The sequence below is a fragment of the Zootermopsis nevadensis genome, unplaced genomic scaffold, assembly GCF_977971745.1.
Source record: "Zootermopsis nevadensis isolate Lab colony 2312 unplaced genomic scaffold, Znev_1.0 Znev_ptg000021l, whole genome shotgun sequence".
Classification (NCBI taxonomy): domain Eukaryota; kingdom Metazoa; phylum Arthropoda; class Insecta; order Blattodea; family Termopsidae; genus Zootermopsis; species Zootermopsis nevadensis.
Window position 1 is genome coordinate 22,002,210 of NW_028259153.1, and position 17,128 is coordinate 22,019,337.

The 17,128-nt window shown below is 41.5% G+C and overlaps 1 protein-coding gene across 1 annotated transcript in view; it reads right to left on the reverse strand.

Annotated features, from left to right (window-relative positions):
* Positions 1 to 13,409, reverse strand: part of Ets96B (ETS variant transcription factor Ets96B) — a 35,735-nt gene extending 22,326 nt beyond the window's left edge. The window contains exons 1-6 of the mRNA XM_022064686.2: positions 13,013 to 13,409; positions 7,713 to 7,875; positions 6,585 to 6,635; positions 4,426 to 4,500; positions 1,343 to 1,541; positions 622 to 741 (exon numbers count right to left, since the gene is read on the reverse strand). Of these exons, the coding sequence (XP_021920378.2) occupies positions 622 to 741; positions 1,343 to 1,541; positions 4,426 to 4,500; positions 6,585 to 6,635; positions 7,713 to 7,875; positions 13,013 to 13,063 (659 nt within the window). The 5' untranslated portion in view covers positions 13,064 to 13,409. The remainder of the gene's footprint in view (positions 1 to 621; positions 742 to 1,342; positions 1,542 to 4,425; positions 4,501 to 6,584; positions 6,636 to 7,712; positions 7,876 to 13,012) is intronic.
* Positions 13,410 to 17,128: the final 3,719 nt, after the last annotated feature.

The window sequence follows — 17,128 nt, forward strand, 5'->3', positions numbered from 1 at the left end:
CGTGTACCAGACCCAAGCCTCCATCTTCAGGGACAGAAAAATAGTGAGGTCTTAACTGAAGGTTTAACCCGAATCTGCAAAATGTATGCCGACTGTAATGAATGCGAATCTGTATATATTTCTGTATGATTAAACTACATTTAATACATAAGATATTTTAAAAAAATTAATCTGAAACTAGTAAGATCTCGTAAGAATGTTTTCATATACTCTAAAAACTCCGCTCCACATAATTTACAAAGGCTACGTCGTCTCAAATGGATCAGCTGTTTGCTACGCGTAGTTAACAGAACCACATTTCCAAAATTCAAGCAATCTGACCCTTGAAGATTTTGTAGTTGACATCTGATGGCGTAAGAACCTCATGTGACCTCATGGGAGTTACCGTGTTCTGATCCGCCACTTGGGACCTATCATTAGCCAGCTAAATCCAATCCACTGCTACGAATTTTAATATTAATCTTCGCACATGTGCCTAGTTCTGCGAAGTGGCCACTTCCCTTAAAAGACAGGTAAGAAAATGAAGAAATCCCGGACACAGTCGACACAGATCCAAGGGAGTGAGAGGAACCAGTTTCACGACGCACGCAAAGTACCAACATCGCCGGAGCCACAACTTACCTGAAGCAGCTTCCAGGAGTCATGTTGAAGAACGCGGATCGGACGCCCGGGGTTGACACCAGGTCGTCGCACTTTGGGTCCAGGGCGGTCCTGGGCGGCGGGGGGAGTGGGGGCGTGTATCTGGAAGCAAGTCGCAAAGTTGTAGGCACCTCAGACTTCGGCCCCTCGCTCCGTCCGTCTTTACGCTAACAATTACGACAAAAGAAACGGACAGACTCATGCTGTCTGCGTGTGTGTCCTCTTCATTTTCAACTTCTAACTAACTAACTAACTAACTAACTAGATGGCTTAGAGAACCCGAAGGTTCATCACCGAATTAACAAAAGCCCTCCACCGGTCCCTGTCCTGGGCCAGGAAAATCCAATGAAATATTAAGACACGATTTATTACTTTAGATAACCCGTCATTATTAACGGGTATTTTTTTATTTTTATAAGGTTTTCCAACCTCAGATACGCTGGTAGGTTAATAGCCAAAATGCTACACGACGTAATAACCCAGAAGCCCACCATCTTTGTTTGTAACCACGTTGTTTGTTTGTTTGTTTGTTTGCCGTTTATTTAACAGGACCTAAGTGAATTGGAAAGGATTTGGAAGGAAGCGGCTATGGCCTAATTTAAGGCACTATTCCGATCGTCCTCTGAAATCAACAGGATTTTCAAGAGACAGAAAAGTTTTTATTCCATATTTCCACATAAGTTGTATAGTTAAAAATAAATACCTGTTACGAGCTGAATCCTTATGGAGTCCTGTGAGTGAACACGGGGCGGGGAACCCAGCAGGGGGACCGCAGTTGGAGTACGGCCCTGCAGTGCCGTAGTGACCCGCAGCGGAGCCCGGGTACGGACAGGACGCGGCGAGATGCGAACACGGCTTGAAGAGACCCGGAGACCGGGGTTCTTGCTTGATGTTCGAACACTCTGCGCACAAGGACACAAAGCGAACGCCAGTAGCGCGAGATGTTTGGTTCTCAAGGCGACTAGCGTCGTAGAAATTAACTCGACGATTCAGATAAGTTGTCCTGATGATAGAGGCAGCAAGTACCTCTGAAACGTCGGTAAATTTCTACCAGAAGATATTAATCTTTATATTCGCTGCCGTGAGAACTTGAGACCTCAAAAAAATTATTTTTTCACGACCACTGTTTGTGGTGTGGCTCTAGAATCAATCCAGCCTTCTAGAAAAGAGGGCCGAAGCCTGAACCATCTTCATCTTACACGAATTAACACGCTGTTTATCTCGTGAAACAAAGTGACGAGCATGAAGCTACAGGTCTTATCCTTCCTACTAGCCCTTTATTTATCTTTAGGGGCAGATTTTTTTAATAAGCCACCCCAACAACACTTCCGGTGTGTCTCGCCCCTCATATTTACCGACCCCACGAGGCAGTTTGTTCGGCTTCAAATTTAGGACGTCTCTGTTTTAACATGCCTTGCAATTTCTCGTGAACCTGCGCAGAACTCGATGCGCGTGAGATACTCACGAACATGTAAAGTACGTCGCTGTTATGAACAATTTTGTATTTTTAGTAATAGTCGGTGGATCTGACCTGTGGACTCTCTTTCAAAATAAACGACATAAATTACAGACAAGAATTAAAATGGATTCGCTGTTGGGCATTAAAACTCGTGGATGATTTGCGAATAAGTAATATTTTTATTTGTAGTGTTCTGTCTGACGACAGGTCCATATGAACAGGATCCTTCCATCCTTTTCTCGGACTGGGACCTGTTCATATACGTTCTTGGCAGATGATCCAGAAGTGGTTTGCCATTGCCTTCTTCTGTGTGTGAATGGAGTAATTGTTGGGATGCCACGGAGGAAAACTCCGTGTTGCCTAGACCACGGCCTTACCCAACACAAGTCATAAATTCTGGCACCGCCGGAAATCGAACCCGAGACCCTCTAGGATTACAAGGCCAGCGTTCTAACCGCTGGACCACCGTTAATTAATATAGAAGGAGGCCTGAAGATGACTACAAAATGTCGAAACGCATCGCCTTGATGTGCCAACTCCCCAGTCTAAAGTCGCAAGTTACGATACTGTTGCAATCAAATTTGAAATTGTCAAATCAGAGATGTCAAAATTCAAAATCAGTTATTTAATGAGTTTCAAAAACGTTTAACGCTAAATAACCTAGGTTACTGACAGCGTCATTGAATAAACACTTACAGACAAACAAATATTTGAAGGAACGCTTCTGAAATGCGAAAATAACAAATAAAAGCTCCTTCATTTGGGCGCTCCTGGCGGGAGGAATCAGAACTAGTATGACTGAGCTCCAGTGCTATTAAAAAGCCCCGCGGAGCTCCCAGCGGGAGGACAGAACAACGTTTCTGATTATTATTGCTACATAATGTAAGACGACGGAAGTCAAGGACACAAAAACGGGGGTAACGAGAAGCTGGGACGCCATGCTGCGATCAGAGATGGTGGCGACGGCGTCTTAAAGTAGGCCACAGTCACATCTCAGACACGAGACCACCCACGGCGAGCCACAGATCGGGGGTCCAGAGCAGAGTCCGGCACTGGGACGAGGTGGATTTCACTTGGTTGATGGACATCGGATTCTTACTGACCTCAAGAAGGTCAGTAAACCTTCGACGCCCTCAATGGGAGATAAAATACAGGGTTTTGCTTTGTTCCGTGCTATTAGATGATGAATCCTCACCCCCGATCTGTCTACATGCCCAACACATCACATACGAAACAATTATCCTCATGAAGGAGAACCCCCTGACACGACGTGCGTGGTAGAACACAGGCGGTCATTCCTCGAAATATATTTTTTTGCCCCCAAAATCATCCCTTAACGTCTGGATCAACAAATAAAAATCATGGTACACAGTTTACACTGCTCGAACAAGCTCCTGTATTATTAGAAGCCCTGGAGCCCTAGGCAGCCTGCAATACTCTTGTGTACACTGTAATACGGAACAATAAGGAAAGTGCAAATATTTGCTTCTCATCGCTGGCAGCTCGCGTTCACACATCAGCGCGAAATTAAAATCGACTCGTCTGATCCCGGCTTTAAAGAGGCGACGTCGACTATCACGAACAAGATTTTCCTCAGGCGCCATCGTCTTAACGCTTCGAAGCACGAGAAAGGGTTTATAAAGTCAGATAGGTCAGCACAGATTAAAATTACGGACAGAAGAAAATATCACCTTCTACAAGGTTCCCAAGCTTTGCACGCTCGTCCTGTCGATAAAAGGCGGGACTTATATTTTCTTTGAAAAAACATTTAAAAGTGCAGTTAAATAATATTTTAAAATTAATTTCCTACAAATTGAATGATACTGTTAACAGAAATAATCGCTGTTTATTCAGAGATTCATAATAAATTCATAAATACACTTTACGAATAAAATTCAATTAATTGTTTTTGTCCGTCTAATCACAATTTAAAATTTAAAATTAAGATAATTAAGATAATTAAAATATCATGTGATGTTCCTTATCGAAACATTCGATTTACATTTTAGAACATCACATGATATTTTAATTATCTTAATTATCTTAATTTTAAATTGTGATTAGACGGACAAAAATAATTAATTAAATATATATCTTCACAATATGACGCAACTATACCATCTTACGAGTAAAATTCAGACTTAGTGGGTGTTAGAAAGCATGTGGTACATATAGTTACCACCGGGATATATATTGTGAATTAGTAATTTAGTAAGTTAATAAGTAATTTCATAAATAATTTGGTCAGTTACGTCTTTAAGATAGAGTTTCGTAATTAATTTACTTTGTCGTAGTTTATTGGTCAGTCAGAACACGGAGTAGCCTACCTGGTGGCGCCGCGTTGTGGTGACTGTCGAACTCAGGAACATACTGTTCGCTATCGTCCGTCTCACAGCTGCTACCTGCAACAGACAGAAACCCGAAACCAAAATTTTAGTACGGGACATCAGTTTGAGGTGAAAGTTACGAAGTTGTTTCACTTAATTCTTAACAAATTACAAGCGTAATGAACATTAACCTTTTGTAGCAGGAGCTCGTTAAATAGTGAAAAGTGGCTACTACAAATTTCTCATACTTCGAAAAGCAAACCAAATAATACGACTTCATGTTCTCACGGTGGTGAGTGTAGCTTCGTGTAGTACGGTATAAAACTACCGACGTTTCAGAGGAAACTAATCTCTCCTTACTCTGACAATCACATGAAACTCATAAATGCACTTTTTCGGTAAAACACTGAGTTATTCATTGATAAATCAGGTGGCACATTAGGTCAGTTACCACTGGGTTTTAAAAAGTTAATATAAACCTCATATTCTACTTAAATATCTAGTTTATTTTACAAACGAGCTTTGACAACCAAGTCAAGCTGGTACCAACTCATTAGGTGGAAATATTACTACTAAGCTGGTTTAATTTTTCAGTCTCTTTGACACAAATAAAATAAAGCTGTCCAACTATACGCCATTTAGGCGCTTGGGGGGAGAGGAAGTATAGCTCCTAGTCATTCTTGACCTCGGCACTAGATGGGGTGAGTGGTTAGCATCACGCCTCGGCCGCGCTGTACCCCCCGGGAAAGGACCACGGTAACCATTGGACAGGAGGCTGGGTGGGCCCCAGAGCTTAGAGGCTATTAGAAAAATCCTCTGTCCTTGTCGGGGATCGAACCCCGGTCGTCCAGCCCGTGACCAGTCACTTTTCTGACTAAGCTCGCCCCCCCCCCCCCGTCCAGCGTTAGGCTTTTTTCCCCTCTGCAGTTGTATCAGCGGCATTTTTGAGTAACCGATGTGGTTTTAAGAACGTAAAGAACGCCTCTGTGCTCCCTGTGGTAGTGTCTGTGGATTCTCCCGGCTCCAGGAAGATGAAATGAATATTCAAGGCGTTTATGGCTCAGGCCAGACGCTCGTCTGTTTCGGAGTTGCTGATGGTTGCCCTTCCCCGATAATCCGCTTTATTTGTATCAAGCGAACTAAGTTAGTGGTAGCACTCCAAGAAACCCCGGGGTGACCAAATGAATAGGAGGGTGAACAACCCCCACCCATTACAGTGATTAGCCCCCACCCCGGCGTCTACACACAAAGGCACCCCAACTAAAGATGAGCAAACACTGTCTGTGACGACAATCAATCAACGTCATGAGAATGGCTTCTGGACTAGAGCATAAAGCTCGATATTTTCATTCTGATTTCACGTATCGTTTTGTTTCGATACGGTGACGGGGTATCGATTATCTCGAACCGATGTGCTCTCGATTGCTAAGTCAGTTGGTCGAATCCTATTCCAGGTAAAGCTGAGAGAGATATAAGGTAAAGTAAGTGAATCTAAGTACCACGACATTAACATTTTAACGCCAAGTAATAATTATATGTGCCATCTGATTTAACATTAAGTAACTTTGCATTTTGTGTACACAGGGATTATTTCCTTAAACAGAGTTAACCAAATTGTCTTCGTAATGGTTACCCGGCTGTGTTTTCTCTCGGTCATGGGGTGAATACAGAAATGGTAGCCAAATTAGATACCTCTTAAACAGCCCTTCCAATGTTAAGTTTAAAATTAAAATTAAAATTACACCCTAAAGTAGCTTCATCTATCTTATCTTCCTCGATATAACACAAACAATATCTGGTGAAGAGAGCGTATTGTAAGACTTAGAAATGGTATAGGCTGGTTTCGAACAGAAATTCAAAGTCATTTTATTTAAATTGAAACTGTTATTTTAAAACATTTAATTTACTAGAAGTGGCAGAATTGTTCTTCTCCCAAAATACCATATAATTCCACACGGACTTAAAAAAATCAAGGCTGATAAAAGTTTTACGAAATTCTAGACTAGAAATGTTTTAAAGTCCAGCACACTCGGATGTAATTTGCATTCATTACGAAACGTGTTTTCTTCGCGGTCCGGCCCGAGTCTGTATATTATAACGGCACTCGACTCGCAAGTGATTACTGCGTGTGATGGCCTGAAGGTGGTTCATTTTCTTACCTTCTTGTAGCCAGGGCTCCTGTGTCTGACGAAACTCGTGATAAATGTCTCCTACAAAGAGAAAAGGGGAACTACATAAGGAATGCGTTCAAAATGTAATCCCAGGGATTCTAACACAAGAATAGTTCATCTTCACATATAACATCATAATTTTCTATGATGTACGAAGTATATAATTCGAAAATGTCTCTAAATAAATCAAAAAAAAAAAAATTGTACGGTAACCAATCAAGGAAGCTGAGATACGCGGATCGTGGAATATACACACAAAATTTTAGAAGGAAAATCTGGAGAATTGATAAATCTAGTCGTAAACATAAGTAAAACATTGAAATGAGGCTTAAATAAATAAGGCGATATATTGTGAAATGGACCAAATGACTCAACGCACCGCCTAATTGCTGAATATCGTGACCAATGTAACTGTCATTCAGACAAGGACGAAGACAGTTACAAGTTTCGCGAGACGTAGGGTGCAGACAATGCAAGGCCCAGATTCTAAATTATTACCAATTTTCTGTTGCTATTGATATTAATTCTAATTCTTTCACAGTTTTACAGTGTTCCTGCCGGCATGATTTGTTTCCGGGACAAAATACGTGGGGAATTTCATAATTACTTTTGGTCCTAAACTAAAGTATTCTCGAGTCAAGCTGGAGGGATTCATTTTAAGTAAGTGTTTTAATACAATAAGTATCACGTATTATACTCAAATACGTGAACCAATTTACTTAGCATGTTCAAAGAAAATCTCATGTTGTTAACCGTATTTTAAATTTTATATAAATAATTGATTTATAGCTTGAATCATGTGTGGTCATTTCATAATTCATCGTTCGCAAGGAAAATACGCTGGTAATTGCACATATTTCAAAGATAGCCTACAAAAGATAATATTAAAGTGGATCTTCTGGAATTTGGGTGGGAGGGTGTGGACTGGGTTGAGTTGGTTCAATACATGAACGGGTGTCGGACTCTTGTGAACACAAGAATAAATCTTCTGGTTCCATAGAAGCTAGGGAAATTTCTTAACTGACAGAGGGTAATTTGTTAAATGACGACTCCGCTCCATGGAGCTAGTGAACACACTTATATTTCTTGGAGAGGCAGGCCAGTGTCCCACCTTACCTTCCTGGTGATGTCTGGGTGGTGTCTTTTCAGGAGGTGGCTGCGAGTGCTGCAGGGTGAAGAACCCTGATGATTCTGGGGGCTGGTGTTGCCCTATGTGGGGTGCCTTTCCTCCGTGCAGACACTGTGGAGGTGTGGACTGATGCAGTCCAAATGCCGACCCCTGGAGGCAACAAACGTTTCTTCTCAGCACGTGAAACAGCGCGACACAACCTAACCTAACCTAACCTAACTTAACATAACCTAACCTAACATAACCTAACATAACCTAACCTAACATAACCTAACCTAACCTAACATAACCTAACCTAACATAACCTAACATAACTTAACATAACCTAACCTAACCTAACATAACTTAACATAACCTAACCTAACCTAACCTAACCTAACATAACCTAACCTAACCTACTACATGACGATTCGACATCACAAAACTGTGAATTTAAGTCGCAATTACCTTTAACGGGATACACCAACAGTAAAGAATTTCACGACGCAAACCCATGGCATAAAAAGTTCTCTTGTCCTCTGAAATTTAAGACCTGTATTATGTTAGTGAGTTTTTCCTATAAATTAAAGCTTAATTAAAACAGTTATTATCGTTTTTAACAAAATAAGAATTCTCTGTTCGATCCTACGAAACATGACCATGGTAAGCAGCTTCGTGTTCCGGCCGCTCTCACCCCAGGAACAGAGTGGCCATTACCTTCTGTGTAGACGGTTTTCTGGGCCCGATAGCCACTCTGAACTTCGTGCTTAAGAGAAACATTGTAAATACCAATAACTGGCCTCGAATCCTAGCCTTCAAGTAGGATCTGAGTTTCTCACGGCGGTGGGTCCGAAGGTGGCTATCTTCTGGGTTGTAACGCCGTGTAGTCTGAGATTTCAAAGGTCATCAGGGCGATGAATAAGCTCTCAAAGTTACTGAGTTCTTAAGTAACGTTATCCCTGGTCCTTAACTAAGCACCACTCCGTGCAGACGTATGGGGGGAGTGGTATTATAGCTCCACGTATTCTTAAAATCGGCACCAGAAGGAGAAAAGCGCTTAGCTTCACGCTCGGAATACTTTACCCCTGGTAAAAATATGTTACTTGTTGGATAGGAGCTTGGGTGAGCCCCAGAGCTGGATTGGACGTCGGGACAGAGAAAAATCTTACTCAGCAGAGAATGGAACATCGGTTATCCAGCCCGGAAACAAAGGACTATACATGCTGACTGAGATCTTAGTCTAAAGTTTAGACTCTAAACTATAAAACAAAGACAGCAGAGGAAGATAAATCAGACCACGTGTCTATAGCCTATCAGCTTGTTTCAAGTGAGTAAACGGAATGGAGAGAAGTCAGAGATCCAGTTTATGAAGCTGGACCACGACATCACCGCAAGAGATGTTGCAGGGAGAAGAAATTCATTTGCGGAGGAAAACGGGAGTCTGAGTTCCTGTGTGGAATTGCGTCATTTCCGACAGAATCAGACTTTTACTACACTTTAACGCGGTTATCGGGTGACGGGGCTGGGTAACCCGCGAGACAGATGAGAGCTATCGCCATCAGGAGGTCCTCGTAAAGAACACGGATACCAACGAGGTTTCTTTTTTTGTAAGGATATTTGTTTAATTACGCGTTATCGATGAAAATATCGTCTGACCTTACCGGAAACTAATCACAGTATTCATTGACACGACCAAAATCAAAACCTCTTTAAAATTGCTCGGTTTTGTCAAAACCTGAGACTTTGAAAATTGTCTTCTTGATAAATACTTGTGACATTTCTAGGACTTAATGTTTTCATGACGGTCAGTCCGTTGTTGGCTGTCTTGTGGGTTGCAGCACTTTGTAATCTGGTCTGATGAGTCATCACCCTGATGATGGAGTCAGCAAGGATCTCCGAAACGTTTGATAAATTTCTACAACCCAGAAGACAGCCAACTTCATATTAACACTGTAGGTCTCAAAACTGCGTGACCTCAGTATTAAATTGTCGCTTCAGAAGGCAAAGGAAACAAAGAAGGGTGACTTTACGAAACGTCAGGTGATGCATTCCAGACTATGTTCATCATGCAGACACCCCGGGGTATTGATCCTACATTAGTAAAGAATTATACTGGAGGGTAGATACATGGAGGATGTTCGTTCACGACTTATCGGAAACCCGATCACCAGGCTCAGGGAAAAGAGCGACCTAAGTGCCAGGGTAAAGCAAATGGCCCACTGTCCTATTAATTCGTGAAGTCCGCTCAGATTTCGTCTTCATGCGTGGTTATGTCAGTTTGACGTTCGCTGGGTGTGACGTGGCTTCATTCTGAAGAGCTTAGCGTAGTTACAGTTACTACTATTTTTAATATTGTACGTACAGTTTTATTTATGCCTTTTATATTTATTTATTATTTATTTATTGTTCTGTCTGACGACAGGTCCATATGAACAGGATCCTTCCATCCTTTTCTAGGACTGGGACCTGTTCATATACGTTCTTGGCAGATGATCCAGAAGTGGTTTGCCATTGCCTTCTTCTGTGTGTGAATGGAGTAATTGTTGGGATGTCACGGAGAAACCGGGGAAGCCCCCGGAGGAAAACTCCGTGTTGCCTAGACCACGGCCTTGCCCAACACAAGTTATAAATTCGGGCACCGCCGGGAATCGAACCCGAGACCCCAGGATTACAAGGCTAGCGATCTAACCGCTAGACCACCGTGGCGGTCTTTTCTGTTTATGAGAAATTATTTTTTTTCTCGGGGATCCCCCCCTCCTCCCAGTCTTTGTGTAAAGTTCAAAGATTGAGAAATCTCCAGACAGACAGACAGACATTATTAAAAGAGGCGAGAACGTATTAAACATTTTCCCGGAGAACTGACTTCATTTCCAGTTGAAGTCGCTCTCACACGTGCCAGACAAAGACCCTCTGTCTCCTTGCGGTGTAAACTCGTTACATTAATTGCCGTCTTTCATTCTGTCCCGCCGCGAATGTGGGTCGAGAGAAAAGGAAAAGGCGAATTGGGGCAAACTTTTTTTCCTCGCTTTTGTGGAGGCGTTAGTTCGATTTTCGTAATTGCCTACTGTTTGCTTTGCGACATGTATTGTTGTGACCGGCATTGTTTGAAACAAAACAAAAGGTGAGACAGTTTTCGGCCCACGGAAAAAAGAAAATTGTCTCCTCTGCCCACGTAACTCTTACAGATTTATCTGAAACTAAAGGCAGTCTTGCATTCATGGGCAAACAAACAATTTGTCACACACATGGGGACCATTCATGAATAAAATGTCTACAGTGGCTTCACTCGCAAAACCTCAGTCCCCTCCCCCAAAAATATGCAGTCACATTCAAGAACACGCATTCATCGTAACTGATTTCAACAACAAAAGACTCCCACAGTATTCATATCGGTTCATAAACAAAAACAAAAAAAATTGTTGTGTCCAAATTAATAAAAGATGAATTCGGATTTGCTGCAAAATCCAAATCAGGGCACACTAATAAGATTTAAATGTCGATTTTCCAAAAATGTATAAATGACTCGGTAAAAATGTGCTGGGGGTAACCAACATACTAAATCCCAAAACTTGTACGAAACAACTCAATTCAGTGGATGGACGAAGTTCACCGACGTTTCGGAGGTACCTGCCGCCTCCTTCATCAGGGCGAAACGTCGGTGAACTTCTACCAGAATTACACGGCGCAACAACCAAAAAGACTCACCACCTTAAAAAACCCAAAAAAAATCATACATAATAAATATTTTATTTCTAGTTTAACTACGTCTATTTAAAGATATATTGTTTAAATCTTGTCCGTCTAATCACAATAAATTCTTATTAAATATTAAAATATTATAATAATTAACATTTAAAATATTAAATGATGTTCTTTATCGAAATATTCGATTTACATTAGACCATCATTTTTCATTTCATTTCATTTTTTAAACAATAATTTATTTATTATATCACAATATGACGCAACTTTACCATCTCATGTCTATTTAAAGCCCAAAGCAGATATTGTTAACAATATAAATATGATGTAAAGAAGATTACTGCTTTATCGACTCTACGTGTTATTTAAGGGTGACAAACAGGCCTGCTCTTATGTAATTTACACAATGAAGATGTACATTAAACGACCTCTGGGGAGACCTGGGGCAAGGTGGTGAGGTCATGCAAGAGGGGGGAACGGGGGTCATACAAAATAATACGGAAAGAGGGGTCATATACAGAGGGAGCGATCATGAGAGGATAAATAATTCTGGAGAAGGATTTATTATTTAAAATCAGTCGATGATAATCAATTTTAAACTATGACAGTGAACGTTTAAGTCTAAATCTCATGTTCTTGTATGACCAAAAATGACAAGATCGGATTATTTTTTTATTTAAACGTCTTCGAAACATCTGAATAAAAACGCTTTTAACAGCGAAACTTTTTTCCTCATGTAATGTGGCTAACAATGGTAGGGATGAAACCCCGGACCCTTCAGATACTACGCTCCTAACAGCCTAATTCTTCCGTCACAGTGATTCACTTCATTTAAATTTGGTGAGTCACTTTTAAGTACGCGAAATATTTCAGACATTTCCGCGTAAAAAAATGTTGTAATACCTGACGAGCTTAAAGCTTTACTTCAAGGCACAGAGGCCTGTGACCAATCAGATGGCCTATACCAGATGCCTTTCCCGTTCGAAAGGAGATGATTTATGAACCATCGAAGAACGTCAAATGTGTTTTCGTGAAGGAGGAAATGGGACACTTTTAAAAAAACGTTTCAGGGACAACGTAATTATAATTAAGGGCCCTATTTAGTACGAAATTTTAAGGTAAATGATCACGGTTTTTATAATGTATAGATTCTACTCATAAGCGTAGAGCCAATACGCGTAATAGACTAAATGAAAATGGCAAAAGATGACAATATTACGGAAGAAAATATTCACGATTAGAAAACTGTGATAATAATTCTGATGATGGCAACAAAGAAGAAATATAAAGGGAAGGTGAGATTTGAGGTTCTCAAGGAGGTTTGTCACGCAATGCTGAATTGTAGGTAGATACCAACATTTCAGACACGCCTGAACATAATGTGTCCATCTTCATGGTTGAAGACTTCAAAATTAAGATAAAAGGAGAATGTTTCTACGAAATTTTGATGTCTACCCACAATTCCACACGGCCTGAAGGCCTGTATCGCTGTAACGGAGATTTCTTGGACATGGTGTCCTTTTATCTGATTAAATTCGGGAGCTTAGGTAAAAATGTGTTAAAAGACGTGAGGAACAGATGAGTCAGGTCCAGAGATGCGACTTACAACGATCCTCCTGACGCCGGACGTTTCGGCAGGAACTTCCTCATCGGCCATGATCGTCCGAGTCGCCAGCCACCCCCCTGCACTCACCCACCACACAACATCATCACACGGAAAAACATTCCACAGGACCTCAGCAACGCAGCTGCATTGTACGACAGATAAGACTTGTGTTTGCGAAAAAGGAAAAATTTTGTGAAATGTACGTCTGAGCGAGCCTCCTCCCCGCAAGGATCAATTGACATGCGCACGGAACCGCCCAGTTTCGGGCCACGCCCATCCAACGTCGCATGAGGACGAACACCTGAAGGACATTTCGTCCCCCTGGTTCAGTAGCCATCACTTCTCACACCCAAGCGTCCAAAAACCCAGAAAAAAAATCAGTCGTGAAAAGTTTCACTTCAAAGGCAACGTCACATTACACGAACGTGGTCCTTACGACCGAGCAACGCCCGTATAACCATAATTAAACACTCAGACCAAAAAATATATTCTGTAGACATTTCATCTTCTGGGTCGTACCACCGTGTAGCCTGATAGAAGTTTACCAACGTTTCTGAGGTCATTTCTGCCTCCATCATCAGGGTACAACTTTATCTGATTGGTTCCTATATCTCAGACAGATTCCACACGCAGTTTACTCATCGCCCTGATGATGGAGGCAGTAAGAACCTCTGAAACGTTGGTAAACTCCTATCAGACTGCAAGCTGCAACATCGTAGAAGACAGGCAATTTTTTATTCGCGACCGTCAGAACCTGAAATCTCACCTTTCTCGAGTTCCCTGTTTTATCAGTGGAACTCGAAGAAATATCAGAAACAAAAGTTGAAATGTCATTTTAAGACGGAAATGAAAGGAAATGAGTGAATTTCCCAGCTCTGCAAGAAAGGTCGAACCAGGACAGATCGATCTCGAGACTTGCGTCGCTCTGTCAGACGTAATTTGTTTTTTTTTAAAAAAAAAGACTCTGTATCTACGATGTCACAAAAATCTGGATGAGAAATGAGACAGGCCAGTATCTGCTGGTGTTACCCTACGACCAAGTTTCCAACCACGAAATCGGAGACCACTTGTAAGATATAAGTTTTCTTTTAGCGATGATCTAGCGGTTAGAACGCTGGCCTTGTAATCCTGGGGGTCTCGGGTTCGATTCCCGGCGGTGCCCGAATTTATAACTTGTGTTGGGCAAGGCCGTGGTCTAGGCAACACGGAGTTTTCCTCCGTGGCATCCCAACAATTACTCCATTCACACACAGAAGAAGGCAATGGCAAACCACTTCTGGATCATCTGCCAAGAACGTATATGAACAGGTCCCAGTCCGAGAAAAGGATGGAAGGATCCTGTTCATATGGACATGTCGTCAGACAGAACACTAAATAATAATAAGATGAGGTGGTCTAGCGGTTAGAACGCTGGCCTTGTAATCCTGGGGGTCTCGGGTTCGATTCCCGGCGGTGCCAAAATTTATAACTTGTGTTGGGCAAGGCCGTGGTCTAGGCAACACGGAGTTTTCCTCCGTGGCATCCCAACAATTACCCCATTCACACACAGAAGAAGGCAATGGCAAACCACTTCTGGATCATCTGCCAAGAACGTATATGAACAGGTCCCAGTCCGAGAAAAGGATCGAAGGATCCTGTTCATATGGACCTGTCGTCAGACAGAACACTAAATAATAATAAGATGAGGTGGTCTAGCGGTTAGAACGCTGGCCTTGTAATCCTGGGGGTCTCGGGTTCGATTCCCGGCGGTGCCAAAATTTATAACTTGTGTTGGGCAAGGCCGTGGTCTAGGCAACACGGAGTTTTCCTCCGTGGCATCCCAACAATTACCCCATTCACACACAGAAGAAGGCAATGGCAAACCACTTCTGGATCATCTGCCAAGAACGTATATGAACAGGTCCCAGTCCGAGAAAAGGATGGAAGGATCCTGTTCATATGGACCTGTCGTCACACAGAACACTAAATAAATAAATAAATAAGAATACCCCTATTACCTTCTCCCGTCTGTCTGTCCGTCTGTCCGTAAGTAACATCCGGAGTATCGCTTAGCAGACCTTTAATTAAATTTCATATTTGGGAGTTTTACTAGAAATTCTCGACACGTTTAAATTTTTGTTTGAAATCGGTCGACGATAACAAACTCTTAAATGTTAGAGGTTGGTGAAGCTAAGCTTGTTTGTTTTAAACTAGATTAAGACGTGAGAAAATATTCTTTGCCATAAAATTCTCGATTGTCGTAAATATTAATTAGCAAACTAGTTTTTCAATAAAATTGGTAAGAAAATATGAGTGGTGTTTGGGCATAAAGCAACTCGAGATTTCTCAAAATTCTAAAATCCATCGCCTTCAACGGAGCGATTGGATTTTGCTGGCACAGGACAGAGTCCGGTGGAGGGCTTTGGTTAATTCGGTGATGAACCTTCGGGTTCGGTAAGCCATCTAGTTGGTTGGGTCCACTATTTGGGAAGCCTGAGGGGAAGAGACCTCTGGGGAGACCTAGACGTAGATGGGAGGATAATCTCAGGCGGGATCTATGGGAGATAGGAGTTGAAGGAGACTGGATTTTGTTGGCCCAGGACAGGGTCCGGTGGAGGGCTTTGGTTAGTTCAGTGATGAACCTTCGGGTTCGGTAAGCCATCTAGTTAGTTAGTTATTGCCTTCAATGTAATGGAAAAGGAAATGTTTCTCAATGACTGTAATTATGGAAATTGGATATCTCAGCTTAGACAAAATCAGAAATATCACAAATATTTTAACTTTCACGTTAGCTTACAGACTAGTAGAACAATCATATATTGTATCTGCCTTCGTCCGTCCGTCCGTCCATCAGTCCGCGTGTAGCAACTCGAGAAAATCTAAGCGTATTTTCATAAAATTTTGAACTGGTGATGTCTCCTAAAATCCATCGAAACATTAATTTTTTTTATTAAAATGTAATAACAAAATATAAATGTTACCTAAATGAAGACCTACTTTTTTTTGAGTATTCATTCGAAACAAATCTTAAAATTTCATCAACCCTGACGGAAAAATCTTCATTAAACAACCAAATAAATAACAGCAATTTCGTGGTTTCGGTGTCTGAACCCAGGACAGGGGGGGGCAGACGAGCGGAGTGTTGTTAATGCGCAGTCTCCCGGAATGGGCTGAACCTCTGGGGCGCAGCCCCTAGTAATGATTGGCTCATGTAATAGTAACTCTAAATGGGAGGGACTTCTCGTCCTCCAATAACGAGAGGTTCCCTTGTACCTTGGGCCCTCCGTCACACAGAATTGCAGGAAACCACGAAAAACATCAATTCTTCCTCCTGAAAACAGCAGTTAACAGACGCAGATCCGGTTTTGTGGTTCTGTTTAACTTAACAGCAAATACGCCTACGTCTTAGCTAATGGATTCCTTCATAAATAAAGTCAGATCAATCCGTTTAATGGCGTGTTGAAAAGATCATAGCGTGAGGCAGGCCTGTAAAATTGTTTTTGGAGACCAGTGATTCCCCCAAACTGCGTTTCGAGAACACTGCGACATGATTCTGGTCCCACTACATGCAAACTGTATTCGTGTCTGTCTGTGGGCTTCATTATTAATGAACGCCTAAGTACTTACTTTGTTCTCTCCCTTCGATTGTTTTACAGAAATATTAATATTGCACATAATTTGAAACACAAGTCCGCTAATGTTACACGTATAAACAATTTCCAGTTTGACTTTAAATTTGTAATACTATGATCAAATTAGCAGCGGATAAACTTACCAACACCGTGACGAGTCTAAATGAACTCATGATATGAAGGTCGTGTCAATTCGAATATTTTCAATATGGATGCCGATGAAATGGATTTGCAAACAGAATTTAATTTCGGTTAAATATTAACACCAATTTCGCTAACGTCGTAATTGGCCTATTTTCTTAAAAGCGGGAATACCCAAACACGTAGCCTATACTGGACAACCATAACCTCTCATCTCATTTCGATATGGTGAATATTTAGCGAATTTATTTTCTATCGTATTCGTTCCATCAACTTCACATGTTTTACACAGACCATCCAAGTGGTCATGACGTTAACGATGTGACAGACTGTAAGAATTATGAGTTTATTAACAAATACTGCA